Source organism: Vulpes lagopus, chromosome 11 (assembly GCF_018345385.1).
Source record: "Vulpes lagopus strain Blue_001 chromosome 11, ASM1834538v1, whole genome shotgun sequence".
NCBI lineage: Eukaryota > Metazoa > Chordata > Mammalia > Carnivora > Canidae > Vulpes > Vulpes lagopus.
This window is the reverse complement of record NC_054834.1, coordinates 49,641,894-49,664,278: the sequence shown is the minus strand read 5'-3', so window position 1 is coordinate 49,664,278 and position 22,385 is coordinate 49,641,894. Positions and strand designations below refer to the sequence as shown.

Below are 22,385 nucleotides of genomic sequence, written 5' to 3'. Positions count from 1 at the left end.
ACACCCTGGGCTGAAGGCGGCGCTAACCGCTGAGCCACCCGGGCTGCCCGCCTTTGCTTCTTTGTCAAAGATCAGTTGGCCACACGTATGTGGCTTCTTTCTTTCTTTTCTAGGTTTTATTTATTTATTTAACAGAGCAAGAGAGCACAGAAGGGGGAGCTACAGCAGAGGGAGAGGGAGAAGGAGGCTCCCCAAGGAGCTGGGAGGCCGACCCGGAGCTCCATCCCAGGACCCTGAGATCACAACCTGCGCCGAAGGCCCCCGCTTCCCCAAGAGAGCCTACCAGGCGCCCATGTGGGGCTGACCTCTCTATTCTGTTCCCTTGATCTGTCTACTTTCATCTGTACGTGGTGTTGATCGCTGTCTCTCCCCAGCCAGCCTTGAAGCCGGGCAGCGCCCTCCAACTTTGTTCTTCTCCTTCAATATCGTGTTGGCTTTTCTGGGTCTTTTTGGTCTCTTCACATAAACTTTCAAATCAATTTGTTGACATCCACAAAATCACCTGCTGCAATTGTGGTTGGGATTGCACGGACTCTACATATCAAGTTGGGAAGAGCAGGAATCATGGTAATACGGGGTCTTCCTGTTCATGAACACAGGACATTTCTCCATTTATTTAACTTTTCGAACACAGGACATTTCTCCATTTATTTAACTTTTCTTCAAGGTCGTTCATGAGTTTTTGCAGTTTTCCTCATATAGATCTTCGGTGTATTTTGTTATTTTATACATAAGCTTTTTTTTTTTTTTTGGTTAATGTAAATGGTATCGTGTTTTGAATCTCAAGTTCTGAGGCACCTGAGTGGCTCAGGTGGTAAAGTGTTTGCCTTCCTTTTGGGCCATGATCCTGGGCCCTGGGGTTGAGCCCTGCATCTGGCTCCCTGCAGGGAGCCTGCTTCTTCCCCTGCTTGTACTCTCTCTCTCTCAAAAAAAAAAAATACTTAAAGATTTTATTTATTCATGCGATACACACAGGCAGAGGGAGGAGCAGGCTCCCTGCGGGGAGCCCGATGTGGGACTCGATCCCAAGACCCCTGGGGTCACACCCTGAGCCAAAGGGAGACGCTCAACCTCTGAACCTCCCAGGTGCCCCTAAATTTCAAGTTCTAATTATTCATTGCTGATCTATAGGAAAGCAAGTGACTTTGGTGTATTAACTTTATATCCTGCAACTTTGCTGCAATTGCTTGTTAGTTCCAGGATGTTTTGTTGTTTTGCTGATTCTTTTGGATTTTTTACATAGCTGATCATCTGCAAACAAAGCCCTTTATGCATGCATCCCTTTAATTTCCCATATGTCTAACTCTTATTTCGTTTTGTCTTATTGCATTAGCTAATGTGGTTGACTCTTGAACAGCATGTGTTTGAACGGTGCAGGTCCACCTATTTCTGGATTTTTTTTTTTTTTGATACAGTGCAGTACCCTAAGTGTAGTTTCTCTTCCCTGTGATTCTCTTAACATTTTCTTTTTTCCAGCTTATTTTAAAAACAGTACATAATTCATATAAAATGTGTCAAAAAATTAAAAAAATAAACAATAATAACAAAATATGTGTCAACTGACAGTTTTGCGTTATTGGTGAGGCTTCCCATCACCAGTAGGCTCTTAGCAGCCAGGTTTTGGGGGCTAAAGTTATATAGGGATTTTCGACTATGCAGGGGGTTGCTGCCCTAACCCCCCTGTATTGTTCAAGGGTCAATGTACTTCCAGTATGACATTGAGGAGTGGTGACAGGCGTTAATCACTAATTAGAAAAGAACAATTTCAAGTGTCACCTCTGACCGTAGCCGCTGTACAGCCTGCAGGTGTTCTCTGGGACATCTGCTTCTCAGGCTTGCTTTCTCTGAGCACTGTTTACAACTGCAGGCTCGCTCAAACTTACTGTTCTCTTTCAGGGTTTTTTTTTTTTTTTCTTTCAGGGTTTAATTATCTTCTTTTTCTTTTTTGGGGGGAGGGGGCTTAATTATTTTCTACAACAGCTGCCACCAGCTAACATACTAGACATTTTCTGTGTTGTGTCTATTGTCTGCTCCCCTCACCCTTCGCCGGAAGGTAAAGTTCCAAGAGGGCCAATTCTTGTCTCTCGTGTTCACTTCTTTTCCCTTCATGCTTAACTGCTCAACATGTACTGTGTGCTCAATAAATAATTGCTAAAATGGGTTAATAAATTATGGTGTATGTATAATCCAGATTACATGGGGTTTCGCTTGAAATCTCCTCCTGCTTCCTGACATAATTTCTCTGAGGTGTTTGCTTCACCTGCCTATTGTTGACGTTTCTCTTCTCTCCTCCTCTCCCTTTTGGAGAATGTATTTCTGCAGCCAGCACTAGTTTTCTTGTTATGAAAAAGAGAAAATGCCATCTGAGCTCACACTGGGGGAGAGGAGGGCAGCATGAACAAAGGGCCCTGGTAGCTTCCGAGCAGGGATGAGGCGGGTGAGCTGCGCCCGCTGCCCCGTAGGCACTTGTGCTCTCTGGACCAGCAGCACCTGTTGTGAAGCTGGTCACAGATGACTTAGTGTCCACAAGCATCTGCTGGCCACTCTGCTCAGCGGTGGCAGGGCTGAATGTCCCTTCTAGCAGGGTCATTTCTAGAATCTTCTCAGGGCCAGAGGGTGGTGTCCATCTGGTTCTTCTCTCCCTGGGATCCTTCCTGCTGCCCCGTGCTCATGGCAAGGTACGACCTTAGATGACACCTTGGGTCAACCTCACGAGGACTGTTTGGGCTGCTGGGGTTGGACAGCCTTCCCACTGAATGTGAACGAGGAAGAATCATGGCCCCAAAGGCATCCAGGCCCCAATCCCTGAAACCTGTGACCGTCACCTTACGTGGCAAGAAGGACTCTGCAGATGTGGTTACATAAAGAATACTGATAGAGATGGGAGATTATCCTGGTGAATGTGTAGTCATAGGTGTCCTCACGGGACGGAGTTAGGAGGGTCGGGGGAAGATGCGACAATGGAAGCAGAGGGGAGATGCCGGGACCTCCAGAGTGGCCGGTGTGAAAACAGCAAGCTGCTGGCTTGAGGGCAGAAGAAGCCCTGAGCCCAGAACCTAAGCAGCCTCTCAGTGGGCCGAGGGTGAAGCCGGTTTGATCTTAAAGCTTCCAGGAGCTCGAGCCTATAGAGACCTTGGCTTTAGGACCTCGGACCCCCAGAACTACGAGACGTTCTCCGCTGTCTGTGCCGGCCACAGAGATCTCCCACAGGCAGAGCACCAGCCTCCCTCCTGGGGCTGGGACCAAGCTTCCGACAGCTGACACCCCCAGGAGGAGCCAGGCCTCGACAGCATCTTCACCTGTCAATACTCACCTGGAGCGCCCAGAGCCTGAACTCCCACTTACGTGAACAGAAGTCAGATCAGCTCCCAGCTCCCCTCCCCCCATCACAGTGTCAACCAGCTTGAGAGGGGTTTTCTGCTTCCGGCAGCTCAGCCAAGTGCTGCCCCCAGCATGCTCCTAGGGCCCTGCCCATTCACCTTCCCCTCCTGGGACGACGGGGTCGCGACTGACACCCAAGTTCTGTTTTCAAAAGGGAGGGCAGTGCGATGGCCAAGTGCTCCTTCCCGGCAGGTGCCAAGGCCGTGCCCCTGCCCAAGGCCGCGTGCCTCCACCGCACCGAGGTGGGGGGGAAGGAAGTCAGCCCACCTCCGGAGCCGAGGCTCCCGAGCGTGGCAGGGGGCGGAGGGGGCGGTGTGGCGGCTGCAGCCATGTGCAGGCCCTTGGGGCAGGGGCTCTGGGTACCCAAGGCCGGCGGGCTCCCTGCTGTCGCCAGGCATCACCTCTGCCCTCCCAACACAACCAGGCAGAGGACCAGTCAGAACTAAAAAAAATATTTCATTTCATTCTGAATAAAAAACGGAACAGACATAACTCTTGGAAATCCTGAAAACAATGTCGTCGCTACGGCAAAATTTCACAGAAATCATCGCACAGGGTGTGGAGACCAGCGGGCCCCACGCAGCTGTGAAGGCTGCCTCGCGGCGAAGGGCGCGGGGTGGCCGCGTAGGCCAGGCACGGTGGTGGCGGTGCCCTGCGAGGCGCCCCGTGTCGCTCGGGACCAGGCCCGGGGCCCGGCCCCCAGCCGCCACCTCGGGGTGCAGCCGGGCAGGCGGCCTGGTCACGGGCCCCCACCGCGGGAGCCCTTCCGGCTGTGCGTGCCCCACATGCCCCGCTTGGAGTGGTAATGGTGGTAGAAATTCCTCAGTCGGAGCCGCTCCACCTCCAGCCCTGCCTGCAGGACCCTGGGCAGAAAGGGGTGTCAGGAGCCGGGGTGGGGTGGCGGCACTGCCCCCGAGCCTGTAGGATCTGGGGGGTCAGGGCTCCCACCGCGTTGGGACCTGGTAGCGATGGGGGCCCAGGGGCACCACGGGGGCGGCGCGGTCTGGGGACAGAGTCTGTAGGGCCCTGGAAGTAGGAAGGGACTTGGGGACTCGGGGTGAGGTCAAAGGGCCTCTCCTCGGGCAGAGACCAAGCAGGAGGACACGGTCCCCGCAGCCGGGAGGATCCCCCAGGCTTCATCCTCCCCACTCAGGGGAACCTATGGAAGCGTCCTTGGTCTCCCTGAGGGCTGGGGAGGCACTCACCTGTCCAAGAGCTCCCAGTCCTCGCCCCCCCACTGGTCGCGGAACTCCTCGGTGTTCATGCCTCCGACCCGGTCAAAGTCTGACTTGTAGATCCCGAAAAGGCCGAAGCCATTCACCTCCCAGTAACCTGGGCAGGAAAGTGCCCCTCAGACCCCTGGCCCCGCGAGCCTTCCTCCCCAGCCGCAGGAGTGGGTCCGGGACAGGGTCCCAGGTTGGAGCGGCTCCCGGGGGCACCCATCTGCGGAGCTTGTGACTAGGGTGCTGGAGGAGGCTCCTGGGGTCAGGCGTAGCCCTGGAGGTTCTGGGGGGACCTGGGCACCAGGAGGGGCACCGACGGGCCCAGGCCTGCCTCCGGGGCCTCGATTTTACCCTGGCGCAGGCGGCAGCCCTAGTGCTCTGGGGCCGCCCAGGGCATTACCGTGTGGGTCCCCTGGCGAGCTCCCGCAGCCCAGGCGCATGACCACGGGCGCGAAGGCCAGCTTGCCCTCCACACAGTGCTTGCGGATGCCATCCAGGATGTTGGGCGGGAAGTGAATGTGCAGGTCACACAGGAAGACGATGCTGCTGGCGTCCTGGAGGTGGAGATCACCGAGATCATAGAGGTCCCCTGGCGCCGTTCCCTCAGGCCCAGCCCTCCCTCGGCTCCCTGCCCGCGCGTCCCTTCCGCGCACCTCCACGGCGTCCACGCCAGCTTGCAAGCCGGCCGAGCGCTCGAAGTTTCCGGTTCGCCTCAGGTACTGGTACCTGGGGGGCGGGGGGTGAAGGGGCGAGAGAGAGTGGGCGGGAAGTCACTGTGCAGCCCCGGGGCACAGGGGGAACCCGCGGCCCCCAGGAGGCAGGGGTGCGGGCACGGTTACCGAGGCAGGTGGGCGGCATGCAGGGCCCGCTCCACGTCCATGTCCTCGCTCTCGAAGTCCACCAGGATGACGCTGAAGTGCGAGTCACCGGTGCGGGCGTGCAGCGCGGCCATGTCCGCCAGGAACTGTGCCACCCAGCGCGCCTGGTTCTTCACTGGGGGAAGACGGGCCTGAGTCCACCCCAAGCGGCCTCTGCTCACCAGGCTCCCCCGTCCTGGAGGCTCCCCCCCCCCCCCCCCCCGCCCCCGGGCTCCCTCACCAGGCACCGCCCCCCCGCCCCCGCGCACCTGGCACGATGAAGTGCACCATCACGTCCTGGCGCCAGGCCAGGTGCAGTGGCCGGCAGAGCTCGGGGCGGCCGTCGGGGCGCGTGGGGGCGGCAGGGGCGGGCTCGGGGCTCCGCGCATCGGGCTCGGCATAGGCGTCAGCGTCCCCGTCCCCGGCATGTGCCCCGGGCAGCCGCAGGAACACGTACTCCGACAGGCGCCGGCGGCCGCCCCCGCGCTCCTGCAACTCCAGCTCCAGCAGGAAGCGGCTGCCGCGGGCCGAGTCTCGGCGCTTCTCCACGTTCACGATGCGCAGGAGCGCGAAGCGCCTGGGAAGCCGAGTGGCCTGGGTCAGCGCCCTTGGCCTGGGGGCGGGCGGTCCCCCCTCTGCTTGGTGACCCCCCCCAGGTGGTCGGGCTCCTCGCACCTCAGGCCCGCGGGGAGAAGCTGGAGTTGCTGGAGAAGACAGGCCACGCGGAGCGCCTCCGTCCCGCGGGGGCAGCCACGTCAGCCCTTCCCGCCACCCGGCCTCCCCAGTGGACCCTCTCCTCTAGGACACGCTCAGGGGGCTTCAGGGCCCCCAGCGGCCGCAGGACGAGGTCGAGGTCTTCAGGTAGCCTCAGAGGGCCGCGAGCAGATCCTAAGTTGCCCTCCACATGCCCTCACGCGGGCTGAGCCCCCTTCTTGGCGCCCGCGTCTCTGCGCGGAGCCTCCAACCGGCTCCCGGTGTGCGCCTGCCGCTCGGAGGCCCCGAGGACGTGCCTGGGCCTGCCCCTGCCCCGCTGAGTGTCCTTTGTCCCCTGCCCTGCCTTCAAGCAGAGGCTGCTCATCCCGGGAAAACGGGCTCCTGCCCTGCTGCTCCCTCCCGCCTGTCCTTCCTGCGTGGGCAGCGCCCCTCACTGTGGCGCCTACCTGTGTGACCCCCGAGGGGCGCCCACCCCTCCTGTCCACCCTGCCCTCCCCACGAGGTCTCCCCAGCATCAGGGATGTTCTGCTGCAGACGCCCTGGGTCTACCCGCACCCTCGGTGCTAGGGCCACCCGTCTGCCGCTCTCGGGAAGCTGAGGGTCCCCCAGAAGCCAACCCCCGTCCACCCATGCTGTCTGTCCCATCACGGCCTGTCACTCATGGCTCCTCTGGGCTTCCCATCCTGTCTACTCCTCTCCAAGGCGGGGAGACGCCGGTCTCCAACCCAAACAGGTCGAACCCCTGTCCTGCCCAGAACCTTGTACTGCAAGCAAGCAAGAGGGGTGCTGGGCAGGTTGCTCGAGGCCCACAGCGGCCCCTCCTCTGGCCTCTGCATCCTCCGGCCCCCCTGCCTCTGCCTGCCGTGGCTAGCTGGCCAGATCCTGCTCCTCCTTCAGGGCTCACACGGCTCAGAACTTTCCAGGGTCTTCTGGGGGCCCAAATGGGGCCTCCCACTCTCCACAACACTACCTATGAGGGAGTGGGGGTGCAGACAGGCCTGGAATCTCAGGACCTGGGGGAGACCAGAGACAACAACGGGCAGGAGCACTGGGTACTTCCCTGGAGTCAGAGGAAGACCCGCTTGGAAGACCCAGTGGCACGATGCCGGGAGAGGAGGGGTCCGGGTACTCTGGGCTTGACCTTTGGCTGTGTCTGTCCCTCGAGGACAGACCCGGCTGGCTCAGATTTGTTCTTGGGTTCAAGCGCAAGGTGAGGGTGGGGTCTGGAAGTGCAGGACAGGGAGCCAGTCCTGGGTGTGTGTGGGGGTCAGGCTTCTAACAGTGGACAGGGAACCTGCACCGTAAGCAGCCCCAGAGGAGACAGGCAGACAAGACTCTGCCCCAGGGAGTGTGTGCGCCGCTCCCGGAGCCCATCACCCCCGGTTTGAAGGCTCCCAGAGACCAGGGCCTGCCCTCCCCTGTGCCCCCTCTCTGCACACCTAGCAGGGCTCCCCTCCCCCCCTTCCCTGGATTCCCCTCTCTGCACCCACCAGGGCCTGCCCTCCCCTGGCCCCCTCTCCACACACCCAGTAGGGCTCCCCTCCCCCGTGCCCCCTCTCCCCCTCCCCTGCACCCCCTCTCCGCACACCCACCAGGGCCTCCCTTCCCCTGTGCCCCCTCACCCCCTCCCCTGCACCCCCCTCGCCCCCTCCCCCGCACCCGCCATGGCGCGCGTTCAGCCGCTCCATGTACTGAGCCACCACGTCCACGGCCTCGGCCTCGGGCAGCTGCAGGTTCCCCGACACGTTGCAGCGCAGGTCGTTCCAGTCGGAGCGCAGCAGCTCGAAGTCCACGGCGCCCACGCTGAACGTGCGCTGCCAGTCAATGGCGTCCTCGCGCCAGCGGCCGCGCGGGGGCCCCACCGCCTCGTCGCTGTCCTCCGCGCCTGGGGCCCCGTCCTCGTCCGCCTCCTCCTCCTCCTCCTGCTCGTCCTCCCCAGGCAGCTGCGGCCCGGACACCTGGGACAAGCTCAGGAAGGAAGTCACGGGCTGTGCTTCCGACGACGAGTTCAAGCCCGCGGTGGGCGCGGCGAGGGCGGGCACGCGCGCCTGGCCCTCCCGGCTGCCCCGCGTGGCCTGCGCCCGGGCGGGGGTCCGCGGCTGCGTGGCCTGGGGGCGGCCAGTCCTGCGGCCTGGAGGCCGGGGCGGCCGGGGGGGCGCCCGCAGCTGCATGCGGGGGATCGGCCGGGGGCGGAGGAAGACGCCGGGGAAGGGCGGCCGCGGGGGGCTGCGCGGGCCCAGGGGCGCCAGGGCCCGAAGGGGTGCGCGCGGCCCGGGGCGCACGCGGGTCACGTACACCTTGGGCGGCGCGGGCGCAGCTCGGGGGCGCGGGGCGCGGCCCAGCAGGAGGGGCGGGGGGCGCGCGGCCCAGCTCAGCGCCCGGGAGCGCCTGGGGCTCGGCGGGGTGGGGGCCGTGGCCGAGGGGAGGCGGCCGCCGCGCAGGGGGGACGCCTCCGTGGGCTCCAGACTGTCCAGCAGCTCCCCCTCGTCCTCGTCGTCCAGGAGGTCTGCGGGAGGCACGGGTGAGCCGCCGGCCCCGGGGGGGCGGGGGGGGCGCAGGCTGGGGGCACCGGGGCGCCTGCCTCACCATCCGGGTTGAGAAAGAGGAAGGCCCGGCGCTGCACGTCGTCCTCCTCGTCCTCCTCGCCCTCCTCCTTGTCCATCTTCATGTACTTATAGAACCCGAACCTGCGGGGGGGGTGGGGCATTAGCGCGGACCCCGCCCCCCGCCCCGCCGGTGCGCCCCCCATCCCCCCCACCCCCCACTCACCTCTCCAAGTACAGCGGCGACTCCCGGTAGAAGCATTTGTTTTCAGTCTCCATGTGAGTGAGGCGCGTGTGGTCGTTGGGGTAGACGAAGGACAGGTACACCTGCGGGCGGGGCGCAGGGCTCAGGGAACCCCGGGGGGGCGGCCTGGGTCCCGGGGGGCTCTCGGGCACTTACAAACTGCAGGCCCTGGTATCTCGCAATGGGAAAGTCCTTGACCACATAGGTGGGGGCGTAGGCGCAGGGCTCCAGCACATTCTCCAGGCTCGAAGGCTCCACCCGGGGCGCTGTGGGGGCGTGGCCACAGCGTGAGTGGCAGGCTGCGCCCCGCCCCACCTCCCAAGCCCCGCCCCCTGGGCAGGGGGTCCGGGCTCACTGAGGAAGAAGGTGTCTCGGGGGTCTGGGCGCAGCATGTCAGCTCTGGGCTCCTCCTGCGGCAGGTGCCCCCCCACGTGGCTAGCTGGAGACTGGGGCACGTGTGCCACATGGTCCATCTTCAGGGATGATTCATCTGGGGGCACAGAGGGGCACGGGGGTCCCCAGGAGTGCCCAAAGACCACTCCTCAGCTCTCTGCACAGACATCCAGAGCCCCCCTCCCCACCGAGGCACTGGGCCCCTCACCTGTGTACAGGGAGATGTAAGCAGAGCCGATGACCTCAAACTTCAGGCCCGGCAAGAAGGCTCGCCACTGGGGGAGGGAGAGAGCGGTCAGGACCAAGGTGTGGGGTGAGAACGGGAACAGCTTCAAAGGAACGGGTCTTCTCTGATGTGGGCATAGGACCTAGTTGGGACAGCCCCTTCAAGGGTGCAGGGAATCCGGAGGGTGGATGGGAGGCAGGTAAGGACCCCCTCCCCTTGCTCCCTCCAGGCCCCTCCTGATGTCCTGGGCACCCCCCTGCGGCCTGCTTCCCCATTCTGCAGCCGCGGCTCTCCTGGAGGTCACCGCGGACCCTCCCAGGGCCCGCACACACCCCCTCACGAGACCAGGGTCCCCCTCTGTCTCCCAGTCTCGTCCGCAGGCTCTGTCCCTCCTCCCTCCTCCCAGGCTGGACTTTCCAGGAGCTGTTCCAGGGCCTCTTCCCTTCTCAGCTCATCCACGGCTTCCACGAGGTCACCCCACTCCGTGCCAGCTGGGCTGGGGTGATGCCTGTCACATATGCTGGACACAGGGATGCGCTGAGCACCCCCATCCCACTCTAGTCATCACCCCATGCGCAGCCAGGTTGGGCCCTCTGTCCTGTGCACCCCTGCCCCCCTCCTTTCCCACCTCCCTGGTTCAGGGACTGCACAAGACATCCCTCCCCCGGGCTCCAGGGCTGAAGGGGTTTTCCTGGAATGTAAACCCAATAACCACGTCCTCAGGACAAAGCCAGAGCTGTCCCCACCCCCGCCCCCTGGAGTTCTGGAGGAATGCTGTGTGTTGCCATCCTCTGCCTTCCTGAGATCTGGAATTCATCCCATGCAGCCCGTCCCAAATTCTCTCCTGAAGAGGACATCCCCCCCCCCCCCCCCGCCCCGTGAACGTGTCATCTCTCAAGACTACTCAAGCCCCGCTTCCTCCACGAAGCCTCTCCGAGCAGGCGGGGGCAGTCCCTGGGGGTCTGCTTTGCCAACTGGACGGGAACACGGCAGGGGCGGGGGGAAGGGTCCACACCACTGCCCTTCGGGGACTACTAGGAGCAGGGAGGGCAGGGGCAGGGAGGCGATGCTCTAAGAGGGCAAGTCACACTCACGCCCACTTCCACATGGTCCGAGCCTCGGTCGTCCTGTTTGTGCAGCAGCTCAAAGTAGTACCTCCGGGAGGCCATGAGCCTGGGGACATGAGGAGTCAGGGGGACACGTGGCCACCGTGCCCCAAGAACAGGGAGCCCAGAGATGGGGCGCTCTGGGATGGCCCCCAGCACTGTCTGGCCAGGATAGCATGAGGGCAGTGGTTTCAGGTGTGCTGTGTGTGCTAATGTGTGCTCACTCATGCGCATGCCCCCCCAGGCACTTACCGCTTGGGTTTGGACACCTGGGAGCTGAACTTGGTGAATTCTCCAGGTGCCGTCCACTCTGAGCCGGTCTGGGGAGCGATACAGAGGGGGTGGGGGGTGGGGGTTCACCCTCTCCTTGGGGGCACCAGCCTCATCCAGTCCCCGTCCCTCAGAAGCTGGAGGTGACGGAGGCCGCAGGAGGCCTGCTGAAGACAGACGGGCGTGTGGGTGCAGGGCCGGGGCAGGCGCGCTGTGGGGTCCAGGGTACCTTGCCCACGTAGGCCACCAGCTGGGCGCCCGCTGGGCTCTCGTCTGGGCTCAGCCAGAACTCAGAGTTGTCATCTGAAGCCACAGAGAACTGGACGTCTCCTAGGCCACAGGACAGGGACTCAGGGGGGCGTGTGGCCCTTCTGACCCCCTCCCCGGCACACCCCTACCCTCACACCATCTCTCGCCGGGTGGATGAAGCCGAAAATCCGTAGTCCGTAGTTCTTCCACTTGGGGGACACGGCCAACTTCTTGACGGTGGTGCGGGTCTAGGGGCAGGGGCCTGTGATGTCAAAGCGCCCGAACGCCCTCCGCACCCTGTAGCCCTCCCCACACGCGGGCGCGCCCTGCCCCCAGCACTCACGTGGGGGAAGAGCGGGAAGTGCAGGTTCCTTCTCAGATGGCCCACGGCGCCTCCACACCAGTCCTCAAAGACATGCAGATTCGCCTGCCCCTTGTACTGTGGGGCAGGAGGGGGCCTTACCTTGGGCAAAGTCCCCCCCAGCGCGCCCCTGCGGCCCCCACAAGCCGAGCAGCGCTCACCTCTTCCCACCACGGGGGCACCTGACGAGTGAGGTTCAGAGGGGGCGGCTTTCTGGCCCCCGCAGGGAACGGCAGGTTTGGGTCCCGGCCTTCAGGCTCCAGGAAAGAAAAGGCACCGGGGTCAACGGGGTCAACGCTGAGACACGGAGGTCAGGGAGGGGTCACACAAGCACACACAGCCCGACACAAACTGCACAAGGACTGCCCTGCACGCCGCCAGCCGGAAAGCCCCAAGTCCACCGTCCCCCAGGCAACACGTCCCGACGGCCCTGTCACGCCTGCCAGCCGCACCCTGGGCCAGCCCGCGAGGCACCACCTGCGTCCGCACGGACGGAACTCGGGCCAGGCCACGCGGGTGCTGGCCAGCCGCACCCCTGCATCCACACACCGGCCCATGCGCGGCCTCGGAGCCTGGGCACGGTGCAGCACGTTCTTGCCCGCGGCCCCGCTCACCACCTGCTCCTCCTCTCGGCTCTCACTGGAGTCCTCCGCCCTGTGCGTGGACAGCGCAGCGCGGACGCCCCTGCCCTCGGTCACTCCGCTCAGCTTCTCACCGTCTGTGGGCGGCACGTGGGGCATCATGGGGCACAGCCCCCGCTGCTGGGGTCCGCCGGGGGCACTGGCGCCTCCCACTGCGGCCCCTCCGCGTCAGCTGCTCCCGGTACCCGCTGCCCCGTCGCTGTGCAGTTGCTCCCTGCCGGGGCCCCCTCCACACCTCTGTGGGCAGGCAGCCCCCGTCAAGCCCATGCGAGGTCCACAGGTCCACACTCACCTGGCCGCCCCACCGGGCTGTGTCCCCAGCAAGGCCCCCAGCTCTACCGCGCTGCACCCTCAGCTCTTGTCCCTCATGGGGTTTTGTGCCCCCCCTGCCCTCTCCCCACAGTGTGCCAAGGGTCAGTGCCGGGCCTTGCTGTCGGGACAGCCGGCACTTGTGTCGTAAAGCGAGGCTGGGCCCGGCTCATGGCACAGGTGCCACCTGCCGCCCTTGAGTGGGGGTTCGGGACCAAAGGAGCCCTGACCAGTCTGGGCAGAAGGGGGTTGCACACGCTGGTCTGGCTGTGGAGGCCTGGGCCAGCGGGACTCTGGAGGGAGACTGTCCCCCGGGGGGACCCCTTCCTAGGTCTGTCCGTGGACCCCCCATGCCCTAGCCTGCGGCAGACCACGTCCAGGCCCCCAACTCCCTCAGATTCCCGGACCTCTTGCCCGAGCTGTGGACCTGAACGTCCCGCGCTGTCCCCTGGGTGGTGGGGGTGGGTGCCACACCCTGGGACCTGAGGCTCTGAAGGGAGGCTTTACTGTATCCCACCTCTGCCTCTCCTGGCACTCCCACCCAGGGCTCCCCCATCCGGGAGCCCAGCCTCTGCTCCAGGGCGAGCATGGTTTCAACCCCCCTGGCCTTCCTTCGAACCAGCCCTGGGAGCTGGATTCCTGTGTGGACACATGGCCCGAGCCCCCTCTCCGGGACAGGGCAGCTGCCCTTGGTCTCTGGCCTGTGGGTGCCCATGGTGCCTGCCCACCTGCTCCTCCTGGGTTCCTCCCTTGCCGCCCTCTGTCCAGCTGGGAGATGAGCCCTTAAGAGGCTCAGGGCCAAATCCCCACAGCCTGGCCCTGATGCTCCCTGCCCACCAGGCTCAGTCCATGGGTATTAGGGGCCTTCGGCGGTGCGGTCCCAGCCCAGGCTGCCGCCACCGTCCTGCAGGGACACAGGGCCACCTGCCACACAGGCGCTCTACGGAACACCAGGGAAGTAGCCCCCCTGACGCTGCCTCCCAGTTGTCAGTGAACATAGCACTGACCCCAATACTTGAAAAGACCCCGGGCACGTCTAGCTGCTCGGCTTCTCACAAGCCCTGCCCCCGGGGGGAGCCCAAGGCAGGCCCGAGGAGGGGCTGGCCAGAGCCGAGACCCGAGGGCGCCGGCCGTTCCTGGAAGGTGCCACGTGGGAGTCTGACCTTCCAGGACCCGGAGCGGCTCCTGCTCACCCAGGAGCAGTGAGGGCAGTCTGGCCAGTGTCCCAGCCTCTCTGCTGGGGGAGCTGAGGGCAGACAGGGACTCAGAAATGGGGTTCCCACACCCCCACCCCCTCCCAGTTGCTGAGCTAGACTCTCCAGCTGCTCAGGAAGTCAAGTTGGGGAGGACTGTGGTCGCTTGAGAAGCCACAGAGGTGGCTAGGGAAGGGAGACCGGTCTTGTTCTGTGTCACTGGGTCACGCTCTGGGGTCTTGCCTTGTTTGCTGATAGCTGGGGGAGGGGGACCTCTTTTAGGGACTCAGCCTCTCAAGAGTGTGGTGGCTGTGAGGTGTGTAGACTCGGGGTTGGGACAAGCTCCAGACTCTGGGCCTGGAAGATCTGGGGGGCCTGGTGTCTAGGCACAGGAGGGTGGCCGTGGCTTCGGCAGCTGGGAGGCAGGAGTGGGAACAGGGAGGCTTGGACTCCTGGGTGGAGAGCGCCCTGCTGCTGTGAGCCACGGCCATGGGCCTGAGTCTTTAGGAAGCAAGACTCTGTCTCCCCGCCTCCCGTCCTAAGGACGCCCAGCACCCTGCCTCCTTAAGGTTCGGGGCAGTCTGCCCCGGGATGTGTGTGTGGGGTCACGCCTGCCCCGAGGTCCTTCCCTCTCCTGTCCCCCCGCCCCGCCCAGGGTCCAGGCTCTCTGTTTCTCCTCTCCCCACCGGCTTTTCAGTCCCAGTCTCGTTCCTCCAAGTGTGTCACCACCTTCAAGAGGCCATCGCATCTCCCGAGGCATCCCCTGAGCTGCAGGAGCCCACGAGCCCAACCCTCCCCTGCTGTCTCTCCCAACACTCCCCAGGGCCTGACTTGTTTTGTGGGTTCACTGTCCCCACTGGAGTGTGAGCTGGAGGAGCCTGGGAAAGTTCACTCCAGGCAGTTGAGGGGTCCCCAGGCTGTCTCCCTGCTTCCCCTCCGCACAAAAGCATCTCAGGCCCCTGTGAGAGGTTTGCCTGGGGCATCCCGGGCCCTACAGCGGCCCTACAGCGCCAGTCAGCTCCCTCCAAGCCCTTCCCCACCCCCGGCCCTCTCCCGGGCAGATGGGTAGACTGAGGCTCCGCTAAGGGGGCGAGGGGCGGACCTGCCAGGCCTTCTCGAAAATCCCAGCCTGCGGGGCCTGGGGGCGGGGCCTCCCAGAGCCCTCGGGAAACCCCCTCGCTCCTGGCTCCGGGTCGGATCCCCGAGTCCGCCTAGGTGGGGGGACGCTCCCCGGGAGGGTCGCGCGCGTCACTGCTGACGTCACTGGGCTCCTGGCCCGGTCGAGCCGCGCCCCCCGCCCCCCGGCGCCCCCTCCCTACCTCGCCCGTAGCCCAGCCGCTGGCGCAGCGCGCGGCCCTGGCGCACCAGGCTCAGGTGCACGTACGTGAGCCACGCGGCGCAGGTGAGCAGCAGCAGCAGCAGCAACAGCTTGATCTGCTTGCGGACCTTCTTCACCGGGAACCACGGCATCGCGCCGTCCCCGCCCCGCCTCGGGCGTGCTCAGCGGCGCCGCTGCGGCCCCCGGTTCCCGCGCGCCCCGCGCCGCGGCTCCCGGCCCCGCATGGCCCTTTGTCCGCCGCCCGCGGCCACTCGGCGCGGCCGCGACCCCGGGCTGCCCTCGGCCGCGGGCCCGGGGTGGGCGGCGGAGCGGCTCCGGCGGTGCCCCCGCCCGGCCCCGCCCGGCCGCTCGGCTCCACGCTCCTGGGGGCCGCGGCGGGACCGAGCAGCATCCACGCTGCGGTGCTACCCACCGTGAAACGGGCCCGGCCGCCGCGCGGCGCCAGCCAACCGGGGCCCGGGCAGCCCGCGGGGAGCCAATCCGCGGCGCGGGGGGCGGGGCCGCCGGGGTAGGGTGTGCCCGCCGCTCGTCTCCACGCAACGCGCGCGCATCCACCTGGGCGCGCGGCGCGGGGGCGCGGGGGCGCGGGGACCTGGGGGTCCGGGGGCGCGGGGGTGCAGGGGGGCGGGGGCGCGGGGTCCGGGGGTGCTGGGGTCTGGGGGCGCGGGGACCCGGGGGCGCAGGGGGGCGGGGGCGTAGGGGTCCGGGGGCGCGGGGACCCGGGGGTGCAGGGGGGCTTGGGCGCGGGGGTCTGGTGGTCCTGGGGCGCAGGGGTCTGGGGGCGCGGGGGTCCGGGGGCGCAGGGGGGCGCGGGGGCGTAGGGGTCCGGGGGCGCAGGGGGGCTCAGGGGGGCGCGGGGACTCGAGGGTGCGGGGGCGCGGGAGTCCGGGGTCGTGGGGGCGCGGGGACCCGGGGACCCAGGGGGGGAGGCCAGGGGTGCAGGGGGGTGGGCGTGGGGACGGGAGGGGCAGAGGACCGGACCTGGTGGCTGGCCGTGGGTGCAGAGTCCCCCCCGAGGGGCACGCGGGGGAAGTGGAGCTGCAGAGGCCTGGGGGAGCAGGCGTGTGGGGGTGGAAGCACAGGCTATGGGGTGGGGACACAGAGAGCAGAGGACTCCGGAGAGGAAGCAGTGGACACCAGGGCCTCAGGGGATGGGGGGAAAGCTACCCGAAGACTGCAGCCTGGTCTTGGAGTGGAAGCAAGGCTCTAGAAAATAGAGCAACCCCGAAGGACTGGGGCTCAAAGGGCTGGAAAGGGGAAGGGAGTTTTGGGGAGACACAGGTGGTAGGTGATGGTGGTGGGTGAGTGGGCAGGAGGGGTGGGGGGCTTGCGAGGGAGTGAGATGTGGGAGGCTCTCAGAAGCACATGGCTTCATCCTGGGGGGCCAGGCCTTTCCTGGCCTAGGTGGATGGGCAGCAGAGGGCAAGGGGGTGGCCTCTGGTGACGATGGAGTCGAGGTGGAGAGCAGCTGTGCAGGCCTGGCAGGACGCAAAGGGGGTGCACGGCAAATCTCTTCCACTTCCACTTGGGACATGAGGGCTGGGCCCTGGGGTGCGGCTGCTGCAGGGCTGGGGGTGGGAGGCCGTGTGGGTGGATGATGGGCTTTGCCCCTTCCTGCCTCTGTCCCCCCCAGCCGCCAGCCTTCTCCCTTTATTGCTTCCTCTGTGTGTCCCAGCTTCATGTCACTGGGAACCACAGCAGCCCAGCGTGAGTGCTGTGAGGCAGCTGCTGGTGTCCGTGGATTCTGTGAGTCAGGGCGTTAGGGCCCCACAGCCTGTCCCTGCTTTATGATGTGGTCGGCCTCAGGGGGAAGGAATAGACCCTTGCTGCAGAGCCGGGCTGGCTGCATTCTTGTGAGGTGCTCAGCCGGCAGGTCACCCAGGGCGCCCGCATACGGCCTCTGGAGCCCCAAGGGCAAAGCGCCTGTTGGGTCCCCGCCCACCGGTTATGCCACAGGCTGTCACGTGCCACCCAGGTTTCAGAGGAGGGACGTGGACCCCACTGCGTCCTGGACACATTGTGCAGGAAGTTGCAGTCTGGCTGTGACATGCCGCACTGTCCTTGTGTCCTTCCCTGTTAGCTGCAGGGCCTAGAATCAAGCAGACCACATCCCACCGTCCCGGCGTCCTGTCTCCGACGCTGTGGACGATGCCGCCCTCCAAACCTTGTCACCCTCCCACCCCGTTCCTGTCCTGCCCTCTTCCAGTCCACTTTTCATATTTATCTGCACACATTAAACAGACCAAATCGCCCGTGTTGTGAACATCAGCATCAGTGAGCTACGTTTCTCGGCTCTTCTCCAAACCGCATGTGTCCATGCCCGCTGGCAGGCGAGCGCAGCGGCCTTCGGGAGGCAGCAGGGCTGCGGCACGGGTGCTGCTCCTCGCGTGGGGCCAGCCAGGGCTGCAGGGACGGATGCATGCGGCCCGGACCATGAGGCGGCCTGGACCGACCGCAGAACCTCCTAGCACCCGGGCTTTGCCGGCCGAGGCACTGCAATAGCTCGGCCAGGTGAGGCGGCTTGTGTCCCAGGAAGCAAGGCGGACCGGTCACCCGTCTGCTTCTTGGTACAAGGGACTGGAGGCAGCCACTTGCTCTCCAGGAAGGAACGTCCAGGCGCTGCCGGGCTGCTGGGCCCCAACGTGTTTCAGAGGCTGAAAGCCCTGCACTTGATGTGGAATTTATTTTTCACTGTCTGGCACACACGTGAGGGGCAGAGGACAGTTGCTTTCTGCTCCGCGCTTCAGTCTGCGTGACGTCACCTGTGTAACGGGCCAGCGTGAAGTCCATGGAGAGGAAAAGCCGTCCAGGTCCCCAGGGGCAGCCCTGGGTAGTGAAATCGGGGCAGGAGCAGCGGGTGCTTAGAGGCCCCACCTGGCCAGGCTCACGGTGCGCTGTCAGCCTCCGATAGGAAGGGGGGAGTTGCCACCCCGCTTGTTTCCTGTTCTCCTCAGTGGCACTGATCTCTGCACTCGCCCTGCAGGTGCCTCACTGCTCTTGCTGGACGACTTTCCTCGGTAGGGGCGGTTCTGGGGTTGCAGTGGCCTTCCCCCCATAACCACCCCCACCCCAGGGGCCAGGAAACCAGCGTGGGCTTCTGCTAGCCGCCAGTTATGTATTCGGCAATGGGGTGCTAGCCAGGTAGGTTCAGGGACCCTCTGGACCCATGGTGAGACGGACGTGACCAGAGCACCATCGGTCACCTACTCTCTGGAAGCCGCTGCCCTCACTGGTGCTCACGGGGCCATTGTGGGTCTCAGGAATCAACATCGGCTCAGGGCCAGTGTCCCCGAAAAGCCTGGGATTTCTTCTTTCCCATCACAGCCCCGTGGTAAGTGGCTCCGCATCCAGGGCTTTGAGGTCTGTGCACTGCCGTAAACCCGGGAGTTGGTGGGAGCCCAGGGTTTTGGATCACAGCGATTCAAGTACAACCTTTCGTGTGGACCGGATGCTGGCATCCCTTAGGTCCATGTGTTGAAGCCCTAATTCCCAGTGTGACGGCATTGGACAAGGGATTGGGGGAGGTGGTTAGGATCAGAGGAGGTCGTGAGAGGGAGGGCGGGGGGGCTCTGGCCTTAGGGGATCATGTGCTAATAGGAAGAGACGGCAGGCGCCTCGCTCTCCCTCCACTCACACGCACACGAACCTAGGAGAGGCTGTGTGTGGCAAGGTGCTGCACCCGACAGCGTGGAACCTGACAGCTCCTGCCAGAACCCCAGCGCCGGCGCCCCGGCCGGGACATCCAGCCTCTGGAACGGAGCAAACACCCCTGTCACCAGGTGCCGCGGCCCGTGGCATTTCATTCGCTTGTACTCCCCGTGTCGTGTCGAGAGCTTTTCTGTTCTACCATCAAGGGACACTCAGCCCCGGGGTTTCCAGGATTTCTGTAGGTCAAGCATCCTGGCTGTGCGTTGGCCCCACAGTAACCACACCCCTGGTCTCTGGGCCTTGGGGGTGCCCTTGGCCCTGCCACACCAATGTCCTCAGAAACCCCATCTCGGGCAGCAGTTCCCAAGGTGCTTCCTGGCCCACAGAGCTCCTCGGGGAAGCTCCCCTCTCTCTGCGGTGGAAAGGAGGAGGGTCCTCTGGGTCACCCCAGGGGCGCAGCTAGGAGGGAAGAGCAGATACAAATGACCACTCATGCGGCATTAAACAGAATACTTCTTTAACAATTTTAGGTTTACAGAAATAGTGAGCGGGTGTCAGCACAGAGTCCCCATAGGCTGCCAATCCCAGTTTCCCAGTTAATATCGTGCATCAGTAGGGTCCATTTCTCACAATTAATGACCCAATATTGATGCATCATTATTAACTGAAGTCCACACACTATTGGGATTTCCTCAGTTTCCCCCTAATGTCCTCTTCCTATTCCAGGACCTCACCCAGGACCCCACATGACGTTCAGTCCTTGTGTCTCCCGAGGCCCCTCTGGGCTGTGACAGCTTCTCACGCTTTCGGGTTTTGATGACCTTGACAGTCTGGAGGAGGCTGGGTCGGGTATGCTGTAGGAGGTTGCGGTATTGCAATGTGTCGGCGGTTTTTCTCCCCATTAGGCTGGGGTTGTGGGGTTTGGGAGGATGTGCGCAGAGGCCAAGTGCCACTTGCATCATGTCGTGTCACAGGTGTGCACGTCGCCATGACTCAGCAAGTGGTGCCGCCCTGGGGCCTGGCTGTGCGTGCTCGTTGGGGCCTCTTGCGTGATGCTGCTCACCGCCCCCTCTTCCATCCCGTGCTCTTTGGGAGGAGGGCCCTCTGCGCAGCCTGCGCTAAAGGGCTGCTGGGCAGTGCCTCCCACTCTGTGTAGCCACACGCTTCAGTGTGAGGTTTGTCTCTTCCCTCCCACTTAATGTGTTCCACCATTTATTGACATCAGCGTGGACTCGTGGATGCTTATTTTATACTTTTGTTTATAATGCAACACCACTTTTTTAAAAAAAGATTTTATCGATTTATTCATGAGACAGAGATAGAGGCAGAGACACAGGCAGAGGGAGCAGCAGGCTCCATGCAGGGAGCCCGATGCAGGACTCGATCCCGGGACCCTGGGGTCATGCCCTGGGCTGCCCTGTTCATTCACCTTTAAAAGACATCCTGGTTGCTCCCAGTTTTTGGTGATCATGAATAAAGCTGCTACAAATATCTGTGAACAAAGTTTTCAATTCAATTGGATAAATACCCGAGCGTTGCCGTGAGGGGATCGTGTAGTAAGACTATGCTTAGCTTTGGAAGACGCTGATGGATGTCTTCTAACTTGGCTGCGTCCATTTGCACTCTTTCCAGGGACACCTGGGGCCCCAGCGGGTGAGCGTCTGCCTTGGGCCCTGGTGTGACGCCGGGGGCCTGGGATTGAGTCCCGCCTGCTCCTCCTTCTGCCTGTGTCTCTGCCTCTCTCTGTGTCTCTCAGGAGCAAATAAATAAAATCTCAAAAATTGTTTTGCATTCCCTCCAGCAATGAATGAGAGGCCCTATTGCCCCACATCTTTGCCAGCATTTGGTATTGTCAGATTTCTTTGTATTTTAGTCATTGTGTTGATATCTTACTATTTATTTCTTATTAAATGTTATTTATTTGTAACTTCCTAATGATACATGATGTGGAGCATCTTTTCAAATTCTTATCTGCCATCTGTACATCTTCTTGGGTGAGGTGTCTGTTCAGATCTTTTGCCCACTTTTTTAAAAGATTATTTATTTATTTATTCATGATAGAGAGAGAGAGAGGCAGAGACACAGGCAGAGGGAGAAGCAGGCTCCATGCAGGGAGCCCGATGCAGGACTCGATCCCCGGACTCCAGCATCAGGCCCTGGGCCAAAGGCAGGCGCCAAACCGCTGAGCTACCCAGGGATCCCCACTTTTGCCCATTTTTAACTTGTTCTCTTGTTGTTGATTGCTGTGAGTTCCTTGTGAATTTAGATACAGCCCTATATTGGGTATATGTTTTATAAATAGTTTCTTCTAATCTGTGGCTTATCTTTTTCCTGTGATACCAGTATATTTAGCAGAGCAGAATTTTAAAGTTTTAATGAAGTCCAACTTAACCATTTTTCATTCATAATGATTTTTTATCTAAAAAAATTATTGCCAGGGGGTCCCTGGGTGGCTCAGGGGTTTAGCGCTGCCTTCGGCCCAGCGCCTGATCCTAGAGTCTCGGGATTGAGTCCCACATCGGGCTCCCTACATGGAGCCTGCTTCTCCCTCTGCCTGTGTCTCTGCCTCTCTCTCTCTCTCTGTGTCTCTCATGAATAAATAAATAAAATCTTAAAAAAAAGATCATTGCCGTATCCAAGTTCACTTAGATCTCCTCCTGTTCTCTCCTAGAAGTCTTAAACTTTGCAGTTTATATTTAGGTCTATGACCAACTTTTTAGTTAATTCTAGTCTGTGTGTAGACTCACTTTTTGCTTACAGATGTTCGGTTGTTCCAGCACCATTTGTGAAAAGACAGACTTGAGTGTGTTGCCTTTGCTCCTTTTTCAAGGATCTATATGTGTACAGATCTATTTCTGGGCTCCCTGATATGTTCCGTTGGTGTATTTGTCTGGTTTTTTGTCGGTACCAGGTCGTCTTGATTCCTGTAGCTTTCTAGGAAGTCCTGTAGTACCAGCCCTGCAGTCTTGGTGTTCTTTTCAGCATGGTGTTGTCAATTCCAAGTGTTTGCCTTCTCTTTCTTCCTTCCTTCCTTCCTTCCTTCCTTCCTTCCTTCCTTCCTTCCTCCCTCCCTCCCTCCCTCCCTCCCTCCCTCCCTTCCTTCCTTCCTTCCTTCCTTCCTTCCTTCCTTCCTTTGTTTTTCTTTCTTTGTTTTTCTTTCTTTTAGATTTGTTTATTTATTCTGGAGAGAGAGAGTACATGGGTGGGTGGAAAGAACCTCAAGCACACTCCCAGCAGAGTGTGGAGCCCGATGCGGGGCTTGATTCCATGACCCTGAGATCTGACCTGAGCCAAAACCAAGAGTCGGATGCTCAACCGACCGAGCCACCCAGATGCCCCTATTTGCCCTTTCATATAAGTTTTAGCATCAGTTTCACAACGTCTACAAAATAACTTCTTAGGGTGCTTACATTGGAATGACATGGAATCTATAGATCAAGCAGGGAAGAACTGACCTCTTAGAAATGTTGAGGTCCTATCAATAAGCATGCTGTATCTCTCCATTTATTTAGAACTTTAATTTCTTTCATCAACATTTTATAGTTTTCCTCGTTGTAGGTCCTTTACATATTTTGTTAGATTTACACCTAAGTATTTCATTTCTATAGTGCTAATGTAAATGATATTGTGTTTTTTTTAAATTTATTTATTCCTGAGAGACATAGAGAGAGAGAGAGAGGCAGAGACA

At 61.8% G+C, this 22,385-nt stretch overlaps 1 protein-coding gene across 1 annotated transcript; it reads right to left on the bottom strand.

The window, feature by feature from the left end:
* Positions 1-3,760: 3,760 nt before the first annotated feature.
* On the bottom strand, positions 3,761-15,347 carry B4GALNT4 (beta-1,4-N-acetyl-galactosaminyltransferase 4). The gene is made up of 20 exons (XM_041773363.1): positions 15,030-15,347; positions 12,182-12,285; positions 11,729-11,824; positions 11,550-11,645; positions 11,364-11,454; positions 11,187-11,287; positions 10,940-11,007; positions 10,676-10,754; positions 9,564-9,630; positions 9,318-9,452; positions 9,119-9,228; positions 8,945-9,045; positions 8,762-8,862; positions 7,835-8,681; positions 5,731-6,038; positions 5,444-5,597; positions 5,258-5,330; positions 5,005-5,158; positions 4,587-4,713; positions 3,761-4,244 (listed from the first exon to the last, which is right to left on the bottom strand). Exons 1-20 carry the CDS (start codon positions 15,178-15,180, stop codon positions 4,121-4,123), a joined length of 3,087 nt encoding a protein of 1,028 aa, XP_041629297.1. The 5' UTR covers positions 15,181-15,347; the 3' UTR covers positions 3,761-4,120.
* Positions 15,348-22,385: the final 7,038 nt, after the last annotated feature.

Bases quoted from the DNA above. Each gene is read 5' to 3' on its own strand.
- B4GALNT4 (XM_041773363.1), bottom strand. From the start codon at position 15,180: ATGCCGTGGTTCCCGGTGAAGAAGGTCCGCAAGCAGATCAAGCTGTTG. The intron at 5,598-5,730 runs GTGCGCGGGGGC...GTCTTCCCCCAG, and splicing joins GGTGCACTTCATCGTGCCAG to TGAAGAACCAGGCGCGCTGG. The intron at 4,245-4,586 runs GTGAGTGCCTCC...CTTTCTGCCCAG, and splicing joins GACTGGGAGCTCTTGGACAG to GGTCCTGCAGGCAGGGCTGG.